The sequence below is a fragment of the Heliangelus exortis genome, chromosome 2 (genome assembly GCF_036169615.1).
Source record: "Heliangelus exortis chromosome 2, bHelExo1.hap1, whole genome shotgun sequence".
NCBI lineage: Eukaryota > Metazoa > Chordata > Aves > Apodiformes > Trochilidae > Heliangelus > Heliangelus exortis.
Window position 1 is genome coordinate 8706039 of NC_092423.1, and position 16874 is coordinate 8722912.

General features: G+C 36.3%; 1 protein-coding gene across 1 annotated transcript in view; it reads right to left on the bottom strand.

Annotated features, from left to right (window-relative positions):
- Positions 1 to 1500: 1500 nt before the first annotated feature.
- The window catches only part of PAXIP1 (PAX interacting protein 1), a 31752-nt gene continuing 16378 nt past the window's right edge, over positions 1501 to 16874 (bottom strand). The window contains exons 6-21 of the mRNA XM_071734727.1: positions 15936 to 16583; positions 12373 to 13087; positions 11511 to 11605; positions 10454 to 10549; positions 9985 to 10122; positions 8592 to 8713; positions 7802 to 7986; positions 7621 to 7664; positions 6744 to 6811; positions 6277 to 6379; positions 4485 to 4653; positions 3374 to 3474; positions 2891 to 3025; positions 2732 to 2807; positions 2114 to 2178; positions 1501 to 1681 (exon numbers count right to left, since the gene is read on the bottom strand). Of these exons, the coding sequence (XP_071590828.1) occupies positions 1670 to 1681; positions 2114 to 2178; positions 2732 to 2807; positions 2891 to 3025; positions 3374 to 3474; positions 4485 to 4653; positions 6277 to 6379; positions 6744 to 6811; positions 7621 to 7664; positions 7802 to 7986; positions 8592 to 8713; positions 9985 to 10122; positions 10454 to 10549; positions 11511 to 11605; positions 12373 to 13087; positions 15936 to 16583 (2772 nt within the window). The 3' untranslated portion in view covers positions 1501 to 1669. The remainder of the gene's footprint in view (positions 1682 to 2113; positions 2179 to 2731; positions 2808 to 2890; positions 3026 to 3373; positions 3475 to 4484; positions 4654 to 6276; positions 6380 to 6743; positions 6812 to 7620; positions 7665 to 7801; positions 7987 to 8591; positions 8714 to 9984; positions 10123 to 10453; positions 10550 to 11510; positions 11606 to 12372; positions 13088 to 15935; positions 16584 to 16874) is intronic.

Genomic DNA, 16874 nt, shown 5'->3' on the forward strand with positions numbered 1-16874 from the left:
TTAAGCACAAAGTCACATCATTGACTTCCAACCTTAGGTCTCTACATTAAATACTTCATCTATCTCATCATGAAGGGGAAACTCTGTTGTGGAGAGCTGAACATCACACTAAAAAATCACACAACTGCCATTATAAGTAAGTGGTATTTTCCCCCAATGCCATTTTCTCCTACCCTGTACCATACCTTTTTAAACTCCAGCGCACCAAAAATCATCTCAAACTATTCTCATCTCCTGCATTTTGTTACCATATCAAAAGTCACACCAACAGAATTTTTTCTGTTTTTTCCATCACAGAGCCCCTTATTGCTGGTAACAGGAACCCAGAGCCAGCAGTAACTGGTAAGTGACCTTCATGGGACATCACATCTTCAAAGTTACACCCACTGCTCTTACAGCTTGAATCTGTCATTTGTTTAGGCACTTTATGAAACTAAGGCATAGGAAGGCAACAGAAACAGTGGTCCAGTATCCAGTGGATTTATATTTTAAGCCACAGCACAGAAGAGAAATTTAAGATAAGTAATTTCCCTGTAGAAAATTTTGCATAAGCTAAAACCACCAGTTCACCTCAGCTTAGTGATACTCTCATTGTAAAAGCTTCTCTGTAAAATGGTGCTGCATAAAAACACAATGTTTGGGAAAAAATAGCATGCTAAGGTAGTTTAAAGTATTGTTTAAAGTATTTTTTTATCTTCTATTTTGAATCGTTCACAAGGTATTATAAAAGGCTTGATGCTGTACAGGTAAGTGAACCCCTGAAATTCCCAACAAGAGTCTAATGGCTTGCTGATCAAAGAATAAATGCTTTTAGGATTACTTTTTCACCTACTACAAAATAGTCAGATTATTAGAACTGTGTATTAGAAAATTCAACTGAGTATAGATTTGGGAAACTCTTTTTTAATATTTATTTAGTAAAACTCACTACACAAACAAAAGTTATCACAACAGTGTAATATGTGTGTTTGATAGTTTCTCCTTCCTTCAAGCTTTTTCTTCTTTGTTGCAGTAAAAACGTGTATATACATTTACAACAATTTCCCTCAAAAGCACTGGGATCTCATATATTAAAACATACCTGATAAAATAAGTTTAAAATAATTTTACATTGCTTGGAAAAAGATTTGAGTAATTTACTCTTACCAGAGTGCCACTGTTGCACAGTATTAAAAAAAAATGAACCACCACTAAAATATAGAGTAAAACATTTAAAAGTACATTTATTTAAAATGTGGGCAAAATATCAATATAAAAGAAAATAGAGTATAAGAAATAAAAATAAAGTACAAAACATTTTCATCTTCAACATCCATAATTTAATAGATAGCAAGCCCTTTTATTTTTACATCCAAATTACACTTTTGGCTGAAGTACCATCATTTACGTTAAAATGCTTAAAAACTGGCTAATCATGATAGCTAAAGTGGGCTCTTTTAAAATGGTAGTATAATACAAAACATAGTAAATTATGTTTCAGCATAATAAAATTACACATCCTAAAAAAGATGCAGTTTATTTTTGCTTTCCTGCTTTAAACTGCTCATCATCTCTAGGAAAACAGCTGGAAAACAGCATCCACAGGAAGTTTTAGTTGCTTTGTACAATGGCTGAACAGCTAGATTTGATGCTCCAAGGATTCCGAAGCAGTAAGGCATTTTAGTATCCATCAAGTAAATTTATATGTATGTATGTTAAGGAAGAACTTTTAAAAGTTACTGCAAAATAGAACTTGTATAAAAAAAACATGCATAAAGACAAAACCTTTACTAGTCCCTCAACTGCATTTATCACACTCTGAGCTTATAATCTTCTTTAGCAAAAAGCTGTTTTTCTCATCTGCAATCAACTTGTGACAAGTATTTTCCCTAGTGACAGGTATTTTTCCTGTCGTTTAATACTCTGCTAGTTACTTTCTGATAACCTTCCCTCCCACTCCCACTGAGCAAAAACTCGTTTGAGCTAAGCAAGCTTAGCTAATTTCTAGGTGTTAAATTATCCTATCAAGTAAATATTGCACATCCTAAAAATTAATAATAATTAGTTTCTAATTAAGAAAAACCTGTAGTACACCACACTTCTCAAAGCAGCAAATAGCCTCTACACAAAAAGGATATGATTCATAATCCAGTGTTTGAGTAAGCACCCCAGTCAGGACAAATTCAGCATTGTGGACATCTGAGAATATCAAGGACATGCATGTTGTTTACAGCCTTCAAGGACATTTCCCCTCATTCTGCATGAGCATCAGGAGGGGCTATTTGAGCCCTCCTGCTCTTCAGGCAAAGGTGTAAAGGAGTATTACCCCACCACTAGCTGCTGGCCATCAGACACACCCCACTGCAATCACAGACACCCCTGTGCACAGCCATTAATACAGCACGTCTTGGGGTTCTAAACTCAAGTAAAAATACCTGAAGTGAAAAGCCCCAACTCTCCAACTAACTGAATGAATACTGAGACAGTAATTTTGCCTCATGCAGGACTGAAGCCCCAAGCCCAAGCCTGCCCTTCCAGAGACTTAAAGTGAGCTGGCTCTAAAATATCTCTATTAGGAATACCTAGCGAACAGCTGGCTCAGGTTTCTCCACGGTCTGCAAGACAGACCATGTGTTCCTCTATTATCTGAAAGCTTCAAAAGATACCTGTACTTGTAAAACAGTAATTTAAAAAAAAAAAAATTCAAAATACCAGCTACACTGCTCAAACTACATTGATAGCTTATACATACCTATGCCTCTTGCGAAATATTCTCGACATAAATGAAGGTCATTTTCACACGAAATCAAGATTATTTCTGGCAAACTCTAAAGGAAAGAAACCAATTGTAAGCTCAGAATAATGAAGCAATATTTTACTAGTAAATTTTAGTAAGAAACACTCTACACACTTTATTCTGCTTGTGCTCCATGAGTTTTCTAAAAGATGGCTGTTTAGATAACACTTTTCCTCCTGCACATTCCACGATAGCTTTCATGGTGGAAAGACTGGGACAAATTCCAGGTGTAATGTAAAAATATTTGCCCTAAAAAGAAAAAAGAGTAAGAATAAAACATTATTTTGTTAACTGATTTCTGCAACACATCAAGTTTCATTATCATGCCACTCTTCTCTTACACCACAATGGGGCTGGCTTTGTAAGATGGTGTTAGATGTCAGAGTTTACAGGATCCAGTCACTCAGAGGGGGCTTAGATCCAGCCCAGCAATGCTTAAGGAAGGAGGCATAAAGTAAAAAATAAAATCTCTAACAAATGTTTCTGGTTATATTCTAGCCTGTTTTATTCCTTTGGCTAGAAAAGCTGTGGTCCCAATGGTGAAAAAACATAGGTTGAAAAGTTCCAAGTATTTCAACATCCTTTTAAACTACATACCTTGAAGAGTGGAGCTACTTGTGCTCTCTTTAGAGACTCCTCTAAACTAAAGCAGAATAGCACCTCAGCTTCAGCATCCCTAAGCACAAAGTTCTGCTCATCTGAAAAAAAAAAAGACTGGAGATGTCATGCATGAAAGGCAAAACCATCCATGCAACCCAGGATCTAATCTACTAAGAATATGCTGGTGGCAGAGTAACTCTAAAAGGTACCCATTACTTTTACCCATTAATACCTGGTAATTTTAACATTATTATAATAGTGCCTTTTATTAGGCATCTTACAAGGATGACTCATGATTATTTGGAAAATAAAACTGTTTTACATTTGTGTATCTAGCAACAACCATTTTCCTGTGAAGTTCCTTTTTCTAACTTATTGGAACTTGTAAAATTTTATTTGTTGATTCTCTAAAAAACTGAGCAGTATATTTAAGTTAAATTTCAAATCACTGTAACAACCTACGAGAGCCCAAACCCCATCTTCAGCTCCTCACACAGCCTTAACAGAATGAACTTTCAGTCTGTTTCACTTATCCTGTTACTCAGGTTTTTTTGGGGTTTTTGTTAGGGATGGATTGTGTCTTAACTTCATCTTTCCACAAAAAGCTAAGTTAAATATATTTCTAAATCAGATTTAACTTAAAACACCTCAAGCTTAAAGAACAATAATAAAAAAAATTATATGGAGAACAAACTGGTCTTTCCAAGGACAATTTTGACAACATTCATTAGATGGTGTTATTCTTCTTCCATAAAATGAAGAAAACCAGTGGGACAATTTTTCAACAACTGCTGTATTTTCCATCACTGTTGGCAGAGAACTAATAAAAAATAGTAATTTCTTCTTATGAGGGCTTTAATTGACAATACCAACATACCCTGCTATGTCAACTGAAATACAACCTAGTTGCTTGTTTGACCATTACATGAGTTATGAACTATGCTGGTCAGATTTGCTGTCGACTTGAAATCTCTGCTTTCAAAATCAAACTCTTTAGAAAACTGGGAAGAGACACTGAAGACAGAACTACAAATATTCATGCTATCCTCACATACTAAAATCAGCAAACCTTATGTTTACTCTAGAAGTTGGCACTGGTTTAACTTACCAACAAACTTCTGGCATTTGAAGCACTCTTCTAACCACTCTGGAGTTACTATGTGCTTTACTACAGAAATTGCTGTCAGGAACTTGACAGTTCGGGTCACTTTACTGGCAATTAGATGGGTGCATTTCTGAGCAGATTCTGCTACTTCACCTCCAAGGATATAAAGTTTCTGAAAGTTGTACAAAACACAAATGAAAATGGAACAGTCCTTTTAAAATTAGGGGGGGCGAAATGAAGATTTGTAGCATCATAAATTAAAATAAAGCTAAGTAGGTAATAAAACAGCAAATAAAAGAGACTCTGTGTTAAAAGTAATTCCTAAAGCTAATTAATGTTGACAGAATTTACAGCCATTGAAAATCCATTTAGTTCCAGGCATAAATTTCATCTGTAAGTACTGAAAGCAACATTTAATTTCTGCAGTATTTTTGTTTGGGGTTGTATTATTTTTTTTTAAGCAAGGAAACAACTGTAAGATACAAATCAAAATCCTTTAGTGTGAAATATACTATTAAATTTAAGCATGAAATTCAATACTTTTGCATTTTTTCTATGGAAGGTATAATATGCAAAAATCAAGTATAAAACCCGATTTTGCTACTCTGTTCTACAAAAGAAAAGCATCTCATGAAAAACACGTGTGCTTTAAAAGCACTAGTTCCACTTGTACTTTTCCTGATACTAAGCAACTATCCTGATATCCACAGAACCTTTTGGGCATACAGAAAAAAAAGACTACCCCTCCATCTCAAGAAGAAAAATATCCAACCTCAGATAGGTATCCAAACTCTAAAAGGTCTTGACTCTAAAAGGTCATCACTGCCAAGTTTAGATTAAACTTCACCAGCCTTGAGGCTGAAGTTCATTTTTTCTATTTGTAAGCCACAGCTTTTACAGATTCTCTGTATAATTAAGCCAGTACCAACATGACAGAAAATGAGGAGCTGACATTGGAATTGTGAGAGACATCCTAAAAAGTATTTTAGGCTCCAAAAATATATTGAACATCAAATGCAAACACTGCAAGGGTAAGAACCTCAAAAATCCTGCAACTTTAGAAAAAGTTTAGGTATGCTGAAGAAGATATTAGATATTTTTGAGCACACCAAAGTGTGGTGGACTCAAACTGGGCCTCATTTCCTTTTGATTATCTACAGAAGGCACCAGTGGCAGGATCTTCCATGGACTCCTGAGTTCAGCAACTAGGAAACCATGTGCCTCAAACCTCAGACAACATGTGAAAAATAACAAAAACTTCTGTAGGAACAAATATTTAATAATTTTTATGGTCCAAAGAATTATTGGATTTTTATACTGTTAGAAGAATGCCATAAATTACTTCAGAGTTAAGTTTTGGGACAGCTTTGTTACGGAGCAGAACAAAAACTCCATGGGAACTTAATATCCCACACATGCCATGAAACTTTGTCACCAGCTTTCTTTGAAGCACTTGGCATCACAGATAGCAACAACACTAGAAGAATCTTGGGTCTTACCCAGTACAACCATCACTATTCTCACCTAAATTTAGTTATCAAGTTTGCTGATTTAAAAACAAACATGGGAGATTTCTTGCTATTTAAGATAATCATATGGAAAGAAAAAAGAAGTAGCATCTAAGTATGAAGTAGTTACAGTAACCAAATACAACTCGTCTCACATAGAACTCTACTCTAAGCTCTGCCCCAACAAGTATGGGGTTTTATCCAGCAATCAAGAGCAAAAATTCAATGTCAAGAAAAAAAACTCAGATGTTTCAATGTAGTTCATCAGACATGAGCATGAAAGTCACCTTAATGTACTGCTGAACTTGCATAGGTTCAAATCCTGTGAAGAGCACCATAGGCGTCAGCTCTGGTGTGAGTTTTTTAGTAGGTGGTGGTAGGTCTTCAATCCTACAAAACACATGAAATACAGATGCATGTGAAGTTTGGGCCAAAAGTTGTTATTTTAAACTTAGACAAGCACACTCTTGCAATTTTTCCCAATGGAAGTACTCAGGTGAATGAGAATTAGGCACAAACAGTCTTCCAAAGAAAAAATTCCTGCGCTGAGAACAGAACATATTCTCCTGTTTCTTTTCTCTCTGATTTCTCTTACTGCTTCAGTCTCTAGCTATTATTTTATTTCTGCCAGTTGGCTAGCTGGCAGTATGTAAAAACCATTTCTAGTTACTTCAATTTACAGAGCACAGAATGAACCCTTTTCTCTAAAAAAGTAAATTAAGGACTACAAGCACTGCTTGCTTGCTATTCTTACCTTGCTCTTTTGGAAGATGGCTGAAGACTGGATTCATTTTGCTTTGGTTTCAAAGGCAACCTGACACCCTGAAATTAGATCAGCTACATATTTATATTTGAACTAATCAGGGAAACCAATTTCTGAAAAGATGAAAACTATACAATGATACTCTGAGACTATATTAAGAAAATCAAATGAAAGTGAAAAAGATGTGCTACTGATGAATGCATACTGGTGTACCTGCTGCTTACACAACTGACTCAAAAACAAAGCTAAGCATTAACCAAAGATTCTCCATGAAGTTATGTAATCATTTATGTGGACACCAAATAAAATATCATGGGACCTTTTTTTCCTTTAAATAAAGCTGATAATCATCAATGGAAATTCCAATTAATTAAATGAGAGACTGAAAAAACTTCCCATTTATTAAATGCATGAAGACAATATTCTTCCAAGTGCATAAATATCAACAGAAAATACAGGCACCTGCATTTTAAACAGTCAGGTTCCTTGACTACATGAACAGAAGCTCCAGTGCTTGCTCAGGTACTCACTGGACAGACACTGCCGCCTCCCCAGTACTAGATCAGCCATTAGAGCATTTGTGCTGGAGTAGAGAAACATAGCTTTTACTTAGAAATATTCAGAAATGTAGCTTTCATTTGTAATTTGATTTTGTGTATAACAGTGCAGATTAATAGTTCTGCAAAATATTATTTCTCAGAAAAAAATAAGAGAGCACACTAGCAGGAAGTACAGCCAGGAGGTACAATACAGGTCTGTGAAAGTCCCTCTGGCATATTCCTCATCCTATATACACGTGCTCACATATCAGAAACACTAAAGGGTAATCTTATAAAAACAGCTGCATATATACACTAATTCAACATACCATAAGAAGTTCTGGTGATACTTTTAATGGGACTCTCCAAGCATCTAGGAAATTTAGAACATAACAAAAATGAGACCACTGCAAAGCTCTTCGTAACAGAAGACACATGCTTCTGTTGATTAAATGAGTACATATGTAACTGCTACAGAACACAGGATGATTTTGGCACTGAAACTCTTACCCAAAAGGTTTAGAACTAGATGTTGGCTAGGAGAAAGTGGATCTTGAAGATTGAACACTGTATACCGACTGTGCTGTATCTGCCGCAAAGCTTCGAAATTTCCCAGCAATATATCACAGAGCCACTGAGCATTTACACATGGTATTCTCCACTCCTTTGCTTTCTCATACTTCAAGCCACTGGGCCTTATTGTTCAGAGATGAAGAAATTATATTTCAATAAAATAGGTAAATTAGCAATTTCTAATAATAAACATAAAATACCAATATTTCTGTGCTAGCCTATTGCCTATTTTAACTGTGACACAGTAGATACTCTGAAAAAATACTTCTGCTTTACATGTTAGAATAAGTCAATTAGGGGAGAATTTCTGTCCCCAAAGGAAACAAGTTAGAGCTGAATTTAGCTTAATTGTCCTTCCCCCCAAATTTTAAAACAAGTATTTAAACGAAGATTTTTTTTACTTAAACAAAGATTTTTTTAAACAAAGATTTTTTCTACTTAAAGATTTTTTTTTACTTAATGTAACAGGCAGCGTCATTTATAAAATACTGTAAACCAAGGAAATTAAAAATTACTTTTGTCTGTCTTCAGAAGGCAAAGTTTATCACATATCAGTGCGCAGTAATTTAGTTCAAGAAACTTCACCAAAGTTATTATTAACAGATAAAAAAAAATTAACAAAACTAACATTCTTACAATGATAAGTAACCAGCACCTCTCATCAGGAAAATCACTAACTGGCAACAGGCAACTGGGAATGTGAATGCTGCACAGATCAACCACTTACTCTTTACAGATGAGAACTGTATTGCTGCGACACAGGTACCCTGTGTATTTGGCACCTGCCAGGTAGGCCATTAGCTTGAGGTCATCTCTGTCACTATCAACAAATCCTGTCACAGAGATTATCTACAGGTAGAAGGGGACAGTTACAAATAAAGGAACATAAGTGGTACTTACAAATCACTTTCCTGTTATTTTTTTTACATTATAATGAAACATACGGTATCATAACTACAACAGACAGGCACTTAAAACTTGACTGGTAGGATGCATAAATTACAATTTAAAAGCAATTTGTTTCTACATAAAATTCCAGACTAGTAGCACTAGTTCTAACTCAGTAAGAATCATTTTCATTGCAATAGTCAGATTTTTCTCATTTACAAAGACTACAGTTCTACCATGAAAGAGCTCACAGCTTCTTTTCTGCTCACACTTGTCCCACCTCTTTCTTCTGTTTAGGTGCAGGGGTCAGAAAAATATTTATACAGCTTGCCTTACTCTGCTTTTAAGTACCTCCTAAACGCTCTGCTCTACCATGCCATGAAACTAAATAAACAGTGCCAGCTGATCCTACGTGGCAAACTAATTCAGCTTCTTCCTTTCTTATTCTTAGTCTTTACAAGTTTTCATTTTTGCTCTTCTAGTTTAGGAAAAGGTAATCACTACATTCATTATAGTACATATCATGTGTTCACATGCATGTTGCCATATTCTATTTTTTCCAAACCTGTATTTCTTTCTGTCTTTCAGAACAGAGTAATAGTAAGGCTGTCACCCTGCATGTCTGTATCCAGCATTAAGAAATCCAATGCAAATATTTACACTGACATTTTTATATTGCCCAGTGTATTTCAAGATGCATCTCATTCAACTGGAAGTTTATCTTTCAGCCTCACAAAATTCAACTTCCCCGGTGCTCCTCATTGCACAGGTTACTGGAACTATGACCTGATTAACAGCACATGGCCTCCTTTCCTGATATTTGCTAGGCATTGATCCAGAGAAAGCATAAACCTCAAAAAATTCACCTCAAAATACTGGGTTTTGGTAAAGAAAGCATTTACCAGCAGACACATGGTTAGTCATAAACAAGGTGTCTTGGATTCTTGTCATCTTGCAATGTACATAGCTCATGCAATCTTTGCACCTCTGTTTCTTAGAGGAATAATTACCAAACACAGGTGTTAATCTTTAGAACTTTTAAGACTTCCAAAGCACTCTGAATTCAGCAGTATCCATCTCACAAACACTGGACTTAAGATTCAGAGAAGCTTTTCCTCCAAGACAAAAAACCCCGCATGTAGTTTGCTTTGAGTTAGCATTTTCTAGCTATATTTTAACACTTCTCATATAATGAGGCAAGCATTCTTTGGATAAAAGCTGTATCTTCTCACATGTTGAGAGCATGGCTTTCCTCCTGGTGGAAATGCCACTGGAAAATGAAGGGCTCGATGAGGTGGTACCATTTTCTTTTTCTTCAAGATTGAGTTCAGCCAATGTGCTGTAATACATCTCTTCCTTTCTCTTAAAGCCTATGAACACAAATATAAACAGCTTTTAAAAATCAAAATACATCTTTATCTCATTTATAATTTTCTACATCACGAAGCTTTGGTATTAATTCTTTTTCTCTACTTTTTCAGCATCCTCCTTCTCATAGCATCTCTCAGTGTTCTCTGGAATAAATCTACTACATATGTTATCAAAGCTTGTTATACCATAAACTACATACCATAAAATAGCACATAATTAAAAGTTTTAGTGTTATGCTTACAGTCTAAACATGAAGAACATACTAAAAAGTCCTACCCTTCCAGTAATTAAATGAAAGCATGCATGAAGAGGCAGTACCAGTTTGCTTACCTGAGCATACATGTTACTGACTTGGCTTTCACAAAGAAGATGTGTACATCTGCCTGTAAGGGTTGGGTCCACTGTCCCACCATGTGCTTGAATAATCTGGTAAGAGAACAAACCTGAAACTTCTAATGTATATAAAAAAATATAAAATTTCCCTAAGAAACATACAGTCTGGAATTAAAAGTCTACTCTTTATGACACTGCCACCATTAGCATGATTCCACTGCAGAATTACCCCCCAAAAATGGTCTGTTATCTAGCTTAAAAACATTTTTGAAAAAAAAAAAAAAAAATTAAGTATGCACCTTCTCACTGAACTACAAAAAGTCTTCTCTGAATCAATTTAAAAAAACCCGCAACAAATAAAGATATGCAACAAAAATAACCTCATGTTTATTTTTGCAGTATAACTATTAAACGATTTTTCATGAACTGTTAAATTCTATCTCAGAAACAAAAACAAGTGCTGTTAAAAATGTCAACAGCTTACTTGATTATGCAAAATTGTAGGGAAAAGTCAACTATAAAATCCATCAGAAGTTTCTGAAGAACACCAAAGTCCTCTCATTTAGGAAAGGATACAATCAGATTTTTCTGAAAAATAGAAGTTGGCAAAAAATAGCAACACTCTATTCATCCACCTTAGTCACTGAGGTGGAGACCTCACAGGCTCCTAAATGCCAAAATTATAAGCAGATAAAGAGTTTTTTTATACAACCAAGTTAAAGACAGAGAGCAATGCAATATTACATTTGCTACACTACAGTTGCCTGATTAAAAGCCTGAATAGTCAGGAAACAGTTACAACTGTAACTTATTTAGCCAACAGTCTGACTAAAGACCTCATTCAAACAGGCTGCACATCTAAAGCATTTTTGTTACTTTTTCTGGTCACCTGCAGTTGAGCAATGGTTTTTAGGTTGTAACACAAACATTACTGAAATGGATGCCTAAAGAAAAGTGAAGTGTTGGAATACTTCCAATCATTTCTTTTACGATTTAGTCACTAAGACATTTTTAAGTTTTCACATAGTTGTTAAAAAGTCCAGCAGAATCTTACCCTCTTCCAGGTAGCCAACAGCTGTTTGTCAGACATCTGTTCTGGGTAATCAGCAATTGCAAAGACACAGCCCAGCAGGAAATACTCTTCTGGAACTGGAATAGTTTGGCACATCAAAGAAGAAAAGATTAAATATTACAAATCTGAAGAGTTCATCTCAGAACATACTTTCTACACTAATCTTTCCTATGTTAACTTCCCTCTATTTTTAAGTCAATCTTTCTGGCAAAAAAATAACATCCAAAATGTTGAAGTTTAGACACACCTAAAGGCACAGCTCAGCCCAGGGTTTGTTTTTGTTCTCGGTGGTTTTTTTCTGGAGGAAAGGGCACCATAAGGAAAGCCCAAGACAACAATTTAGTCTTTATACAGATCAGCTATGAATAGTCAAAATCCAAAAGCTTTCAGTCCTACTAGCATGGACAGAACTCAAAGTAGGGTATGGCAACTTTCTATCAAAATCTGACCCCTTATCAGCTAGTATTTCTGAAATTTAAGCTGTCTTTCCAGTTGTTACCATCTTTGAAAGCTTCCCCTTTCTCCTTTTCCAAAGGAAAAAAGTATTTTTAAATGTATGGTATGCATAGACTAATGCTGCTCTTACAGCACAATTTATATGCTAGTGGCATAAACTATGTATTTTGATATGAGAAAGTTCTCAGTGCTTTTGAACTTTTCAGATTTCTGGATAATCTTTAGTTATAATAGAAAACTGCCTAAAAATCAGTAAAACAGCTCCTGCCATGCATGGCATTTCTCAGTCTTACAATCCCATACTGTAAGTATAGCATCATTTTTTGGTACTCTAATCCATGTGCCATTATCCACTTTTTGCCAGGATCAGAAGGCAATAATTACTAACCCTCTGCTGCTGGATCGTGCCCAAAAAGAGGCTGCTGCTGCAGTTGCTGCTGTTGCTGCTGGTGGTGCTGCTGCTGGGCTACAACTTGATGCTGTAGTACTTGAGATGTCTGAGTTAAGTGTTGTGCTGCCTGATTCTGCATTTGCTGTTGCTGATGCTGTTGGTGCAACCGCTGCAAGTGCTGCTGCTGCAACTGCTGCTGCTGTATTTGCTGCTGTTGATGTTGCAGCTGTTGTTGCTGCAGATTCTGCTGCTGGAGCTGCTGCAATTGCTGCTGCTGGAGCTGCTGCTGCTGCAACTGATGAAGCTGCTGCTGCAAAGCATGCTGCTGCTGGAACTGGAGCTGCTGCTGAGGACGGTGGAGCTGCTGCTGAGGATGTAGCTGCTGCTGGGGGAACTGAAGCTGCTGCTGGGGGAACTGGTGCTGCTGATGAACTTGCTGTTGTTGTGAGAACTGATGAGGCTGTTGCTGTTGGAAAGGCTGCTGGGAAATCTGGGGTTGCTGCTGCTGCTGCTGTAGCTGCATGAGTTGTTGAGGTTGAAGGTGTAAAAGAGGATGGTGCTGTTGTTGCTGTGCTTGATGTGACTGCTGTAATAAATGTGTCTCTGGTGTTAGTTTCACTTGACTAAAGAGCACCGCATTTGGATGTCCCTGTTGGCTATGATTTACTTGTTGTTCTAAACTTTTTGTAGGTGCTGAAAGTGATTGTAATATCTAGAAAACAAAGATTAATTTTGTGACCTTTTTGTTCTCATTCAGTTTTTAAAATATTTAAAGAACTACTGGGAAAGCATAATTCTCAAAGAAAAGAACCCTAATCTTAAAAACATCGTGAGCTAAACAAAAACCTTTAACTATTAAGAGCAAAATGAAAAGACAGGACTTACACATAGAAAAGCATGGAGCTACACATGGCTCCTAATACACAGGAACACACATTTTAGAAAAAGTTAGAATTAAAACCCATCCCTGTATGTTATAGATGGTAACTCCAATAACATTATGACTCTTAACCCTATATTAATGATTACACTGATCAACTCAATCAACTTTAAACAACTGTAATACTCATCTTACAACCCTGTTGGCCCGTTGAGTTTAGTTTAAGTCTTATTTTGTTTAGCTTAAAAAGTTCTAATAATGCTTAATAATCAGTGCTATATGAAACATGGGAACTTAATATAACTTAATATAACCTTTTGCTTTCTTTTGAACCACCAGTTCAGGAATATTTAGCTCTATTTTTTAAAACGAATCCCAAAAAAAGTAAATAAAAGAATCCTCTGTTGAGCACTAATAGTTTCTCAGGCGAAAACTCCTAACCAACCCATTTAACCAACTTAAGTAGATTTTAGATTTATACACAGTGCTGAACTAATCTGGAGTGTCACTTCCTTTTTAGATATATAAAATACTGTTAAGGGAAAAATCATTTTACACTAAGCAGACGCAAGATAGCAACTGAGTTTTTAAAGCATTAGAAAAGGGAAAATTAGGCAAATTCATAATGGGAAAATTCTATGTATGTATTAAATTTTTAACATAAGCTACCTATTAAATATTAGAAGAAGCAGGAGGAAACTCTAGACTTGCCATTCATAAAGTCTCTTAAACATTAAATCAGCTTTGTTGAATCCTGCAAACCTTGTTTTCTTCACCCTCATTATTTAATCACATACAGTGTAAACTTCAGTGATGTGCCTGCTTCCATGAGAGGTGAAGCAAAGCACATCAGAGAAACACACAGCCAACTGTATCCTCTCAATGGGACATCCATCAACTCTTCATCAGAGATGCCTCAAGTGTTTTTTTTCCAATGCACTTCAAAACATCTCCACTTTGATCTAAGTAATTTTGATGCTGTTAGTACAGCACACATTTAGGAGCATCACAGGTCACTGAGGCCTAGACAGCACCACAGTAAAAACATTCAATAACTAAAAGCAACATACACAAAAGAATGTTTTTGTGGTTCAGTATAAGGAAAGAGTTTCATGTTGCTCACCACAAAAAGTCCCAAAAGTCAAACTTACAGAAGCTTCAGGACACACTTCAAAATAAAGGGATAAAACTTTCAGAATGTAGCCTAGGATACTTTTGAAAGTAACAGCATCTGCAAAATGCCCTATTGCTACAGATCTTGCCATTCAGCAGAAATCTGAGGTCTGACTTAAACACTAACTTTTCAAGACTGTGCACCAAGACATGGAAGCCACTCAAGACTGGTGCCCAAGCAAGGTACGAATCACAATTTAACCTCAAGAGAGGGAAGTCATAAGGAAAAAGGTAGAAAGCAGATGCAAACTTCTAATATGCAAAGCTTTTCTCCATATGCTGGAGTGAGCATGGCAACCCATATGATAAGTCTTGGAAAAGTCCTTGGACACCATGGTCAAGACCCTGGTCTAACAGATTTCTGGTGATAAAAGTCTAACTGAAGCACAATCCCACCCACTGCCTTGCAGCTCCATAAATACTATGTACAGAAAAATACTTCCACAGGGACACCACTAAAACCAGTATTTGATGGTACAATGACTGGGCTGAATGTGTTGTCCAGCTGTGAAAGCAGCAGGCAAGTTACCAGCACTGGCCAACTGACCAGGACTCAGGTTGTTCTGCTCAGTCCTTGCCCAAAGCCTCAGCCCTTATACAATGCAAGGCACTGAGGAGCCTAAGACTCAGTTTTAGAGGGAAACCTGGATTTCCACTCATATTCAGAAATCAAATAGACAACAAGGAACCAACATATCTGAGTGACTCCACTTTTTCTGTCTAAGTACCAGTGATAAGCTTCTGTATTGATTCTATGATTATTCAACTTTGAAAGTTTTCCCTTCAGATGAACATCCAAATAAATGCACCAATTATTTAAGTAAAAGGTATAGCTAACATTTAACAGCACCTACTTTTCTCATGTTCCCTTCCCATGAACATCTGAGAATTTCAATGTAAGATACTTCAGTGCACACTCACTTGTTTTTTTATTTTCTTCTAAAAATAAACTTGGTACAAAAGCTGCAATTATTTCAAATATACAAGTGGCACAAGAACTTGTAAGTTAGGACTTCTGCATCATAATCCTGACTATACTATATAAACAACTTAATGATGCTCAGCAGAACAACACAGTATAGAACTGTACCTACTCTGAGAACAATCAATATCACAGTTTTACGTGTTCATAGCACCAATAATTCCTTGCATTGAATAAAAAGCTTGAAAAGTATGAAATCAGGTTTCCTGAACTAGCCAAATAATTCTAAAATAATTAATATTTTGTTTTCTCTTATCATGAGATCAATATGGAAACTCTAAACTACACCACAGTTAAACAATACTTTCCCCTTCCAAACTTTCTAAATGTTTCTTCTGTGAACCTGCTAGGAATAAAGTTACTTATTATGGGGAGATTACTACTTTAGCCACAGCTTCTAAGTAATATGGAGAACTTTTAATCCTTTGCACATTTTAAGCACAATAAAAGGAGACGGAAGTTCTTGGGTATTTTAGCTCCTAAGAAAAAGTCCAATATCTTACAAATTAAAAATCCAACACTTACATGTGCTACATTTGATGGTCTATTAATCTGCTGAATATCAGCACTATTTGTAATATTCCTTAATGTCCGCACAGCTGGACTCCACGAAGCCATCATTTCCTGTCGCTCAGAACTCTGGGCACCTTGTACTGAAGCCATCAGATTGCCTCTCATATCTGGAGGCAAAATATTACCTGGCACTGGTGGGACATTGGCACATAAATTAATTAACCCCGAGTCCTTCCCTTGAGGCAGCCTACGCTTTGCTGTAGATGCCTGTGGGACTTCAGCTGGTGTCCAGTTCAAATTCCTTTCCTGCTTTTCTGGAGAGGAATCTGAAGAATCATCAAACATCAGTTCTCCTTTTGCCTTATCAGCAGTGGTAGATTTGGGTGAAAAAACTTGATCACCCAAAGGTGATCCTTCTCGAGAAGATGCTGGGCTTGATAATTTTTCATCAGTGCTAGCTTCATTTTGAGAATCTTGCTCTTCATTTTCTGCTTCCTCTTCCTCTTCCTCCTCCTCCTCTTCTTCCTCCTCCTCGTATATAACTAAACGAGGATGATAAGGAGTCTCTTCTTTTCTAGTCTTATCAGCTACAGAATCCAGTACCCATTCTGGTGTCACAATTTTAATGCTGTCTCGTTTGTAAGCACATTCATACTTTTCCTGAGGAAAAAAATATAAATATTAAGACCAAAAAAAAAAAAACAAAAAAACAAAAAAACAACCACCAAAACAAAACAAACAAAAAAAAAACCACCTCAAAAAAAAAAAAAAACCCAAAACCAAAAAACCCCCACAAATAATCTTTTTGAGGGCAAGGCTAAGAGCGGGGAAAGGCAGATCACAAGAGGCTGTCCAATAACAGAAGGTGATCTCTCCCAGAACCAGATGGACAAACTACACTGCTGTGTGCAACCACAAGTACTAAGAGATTAAAACAAAAGCCCCTATGTT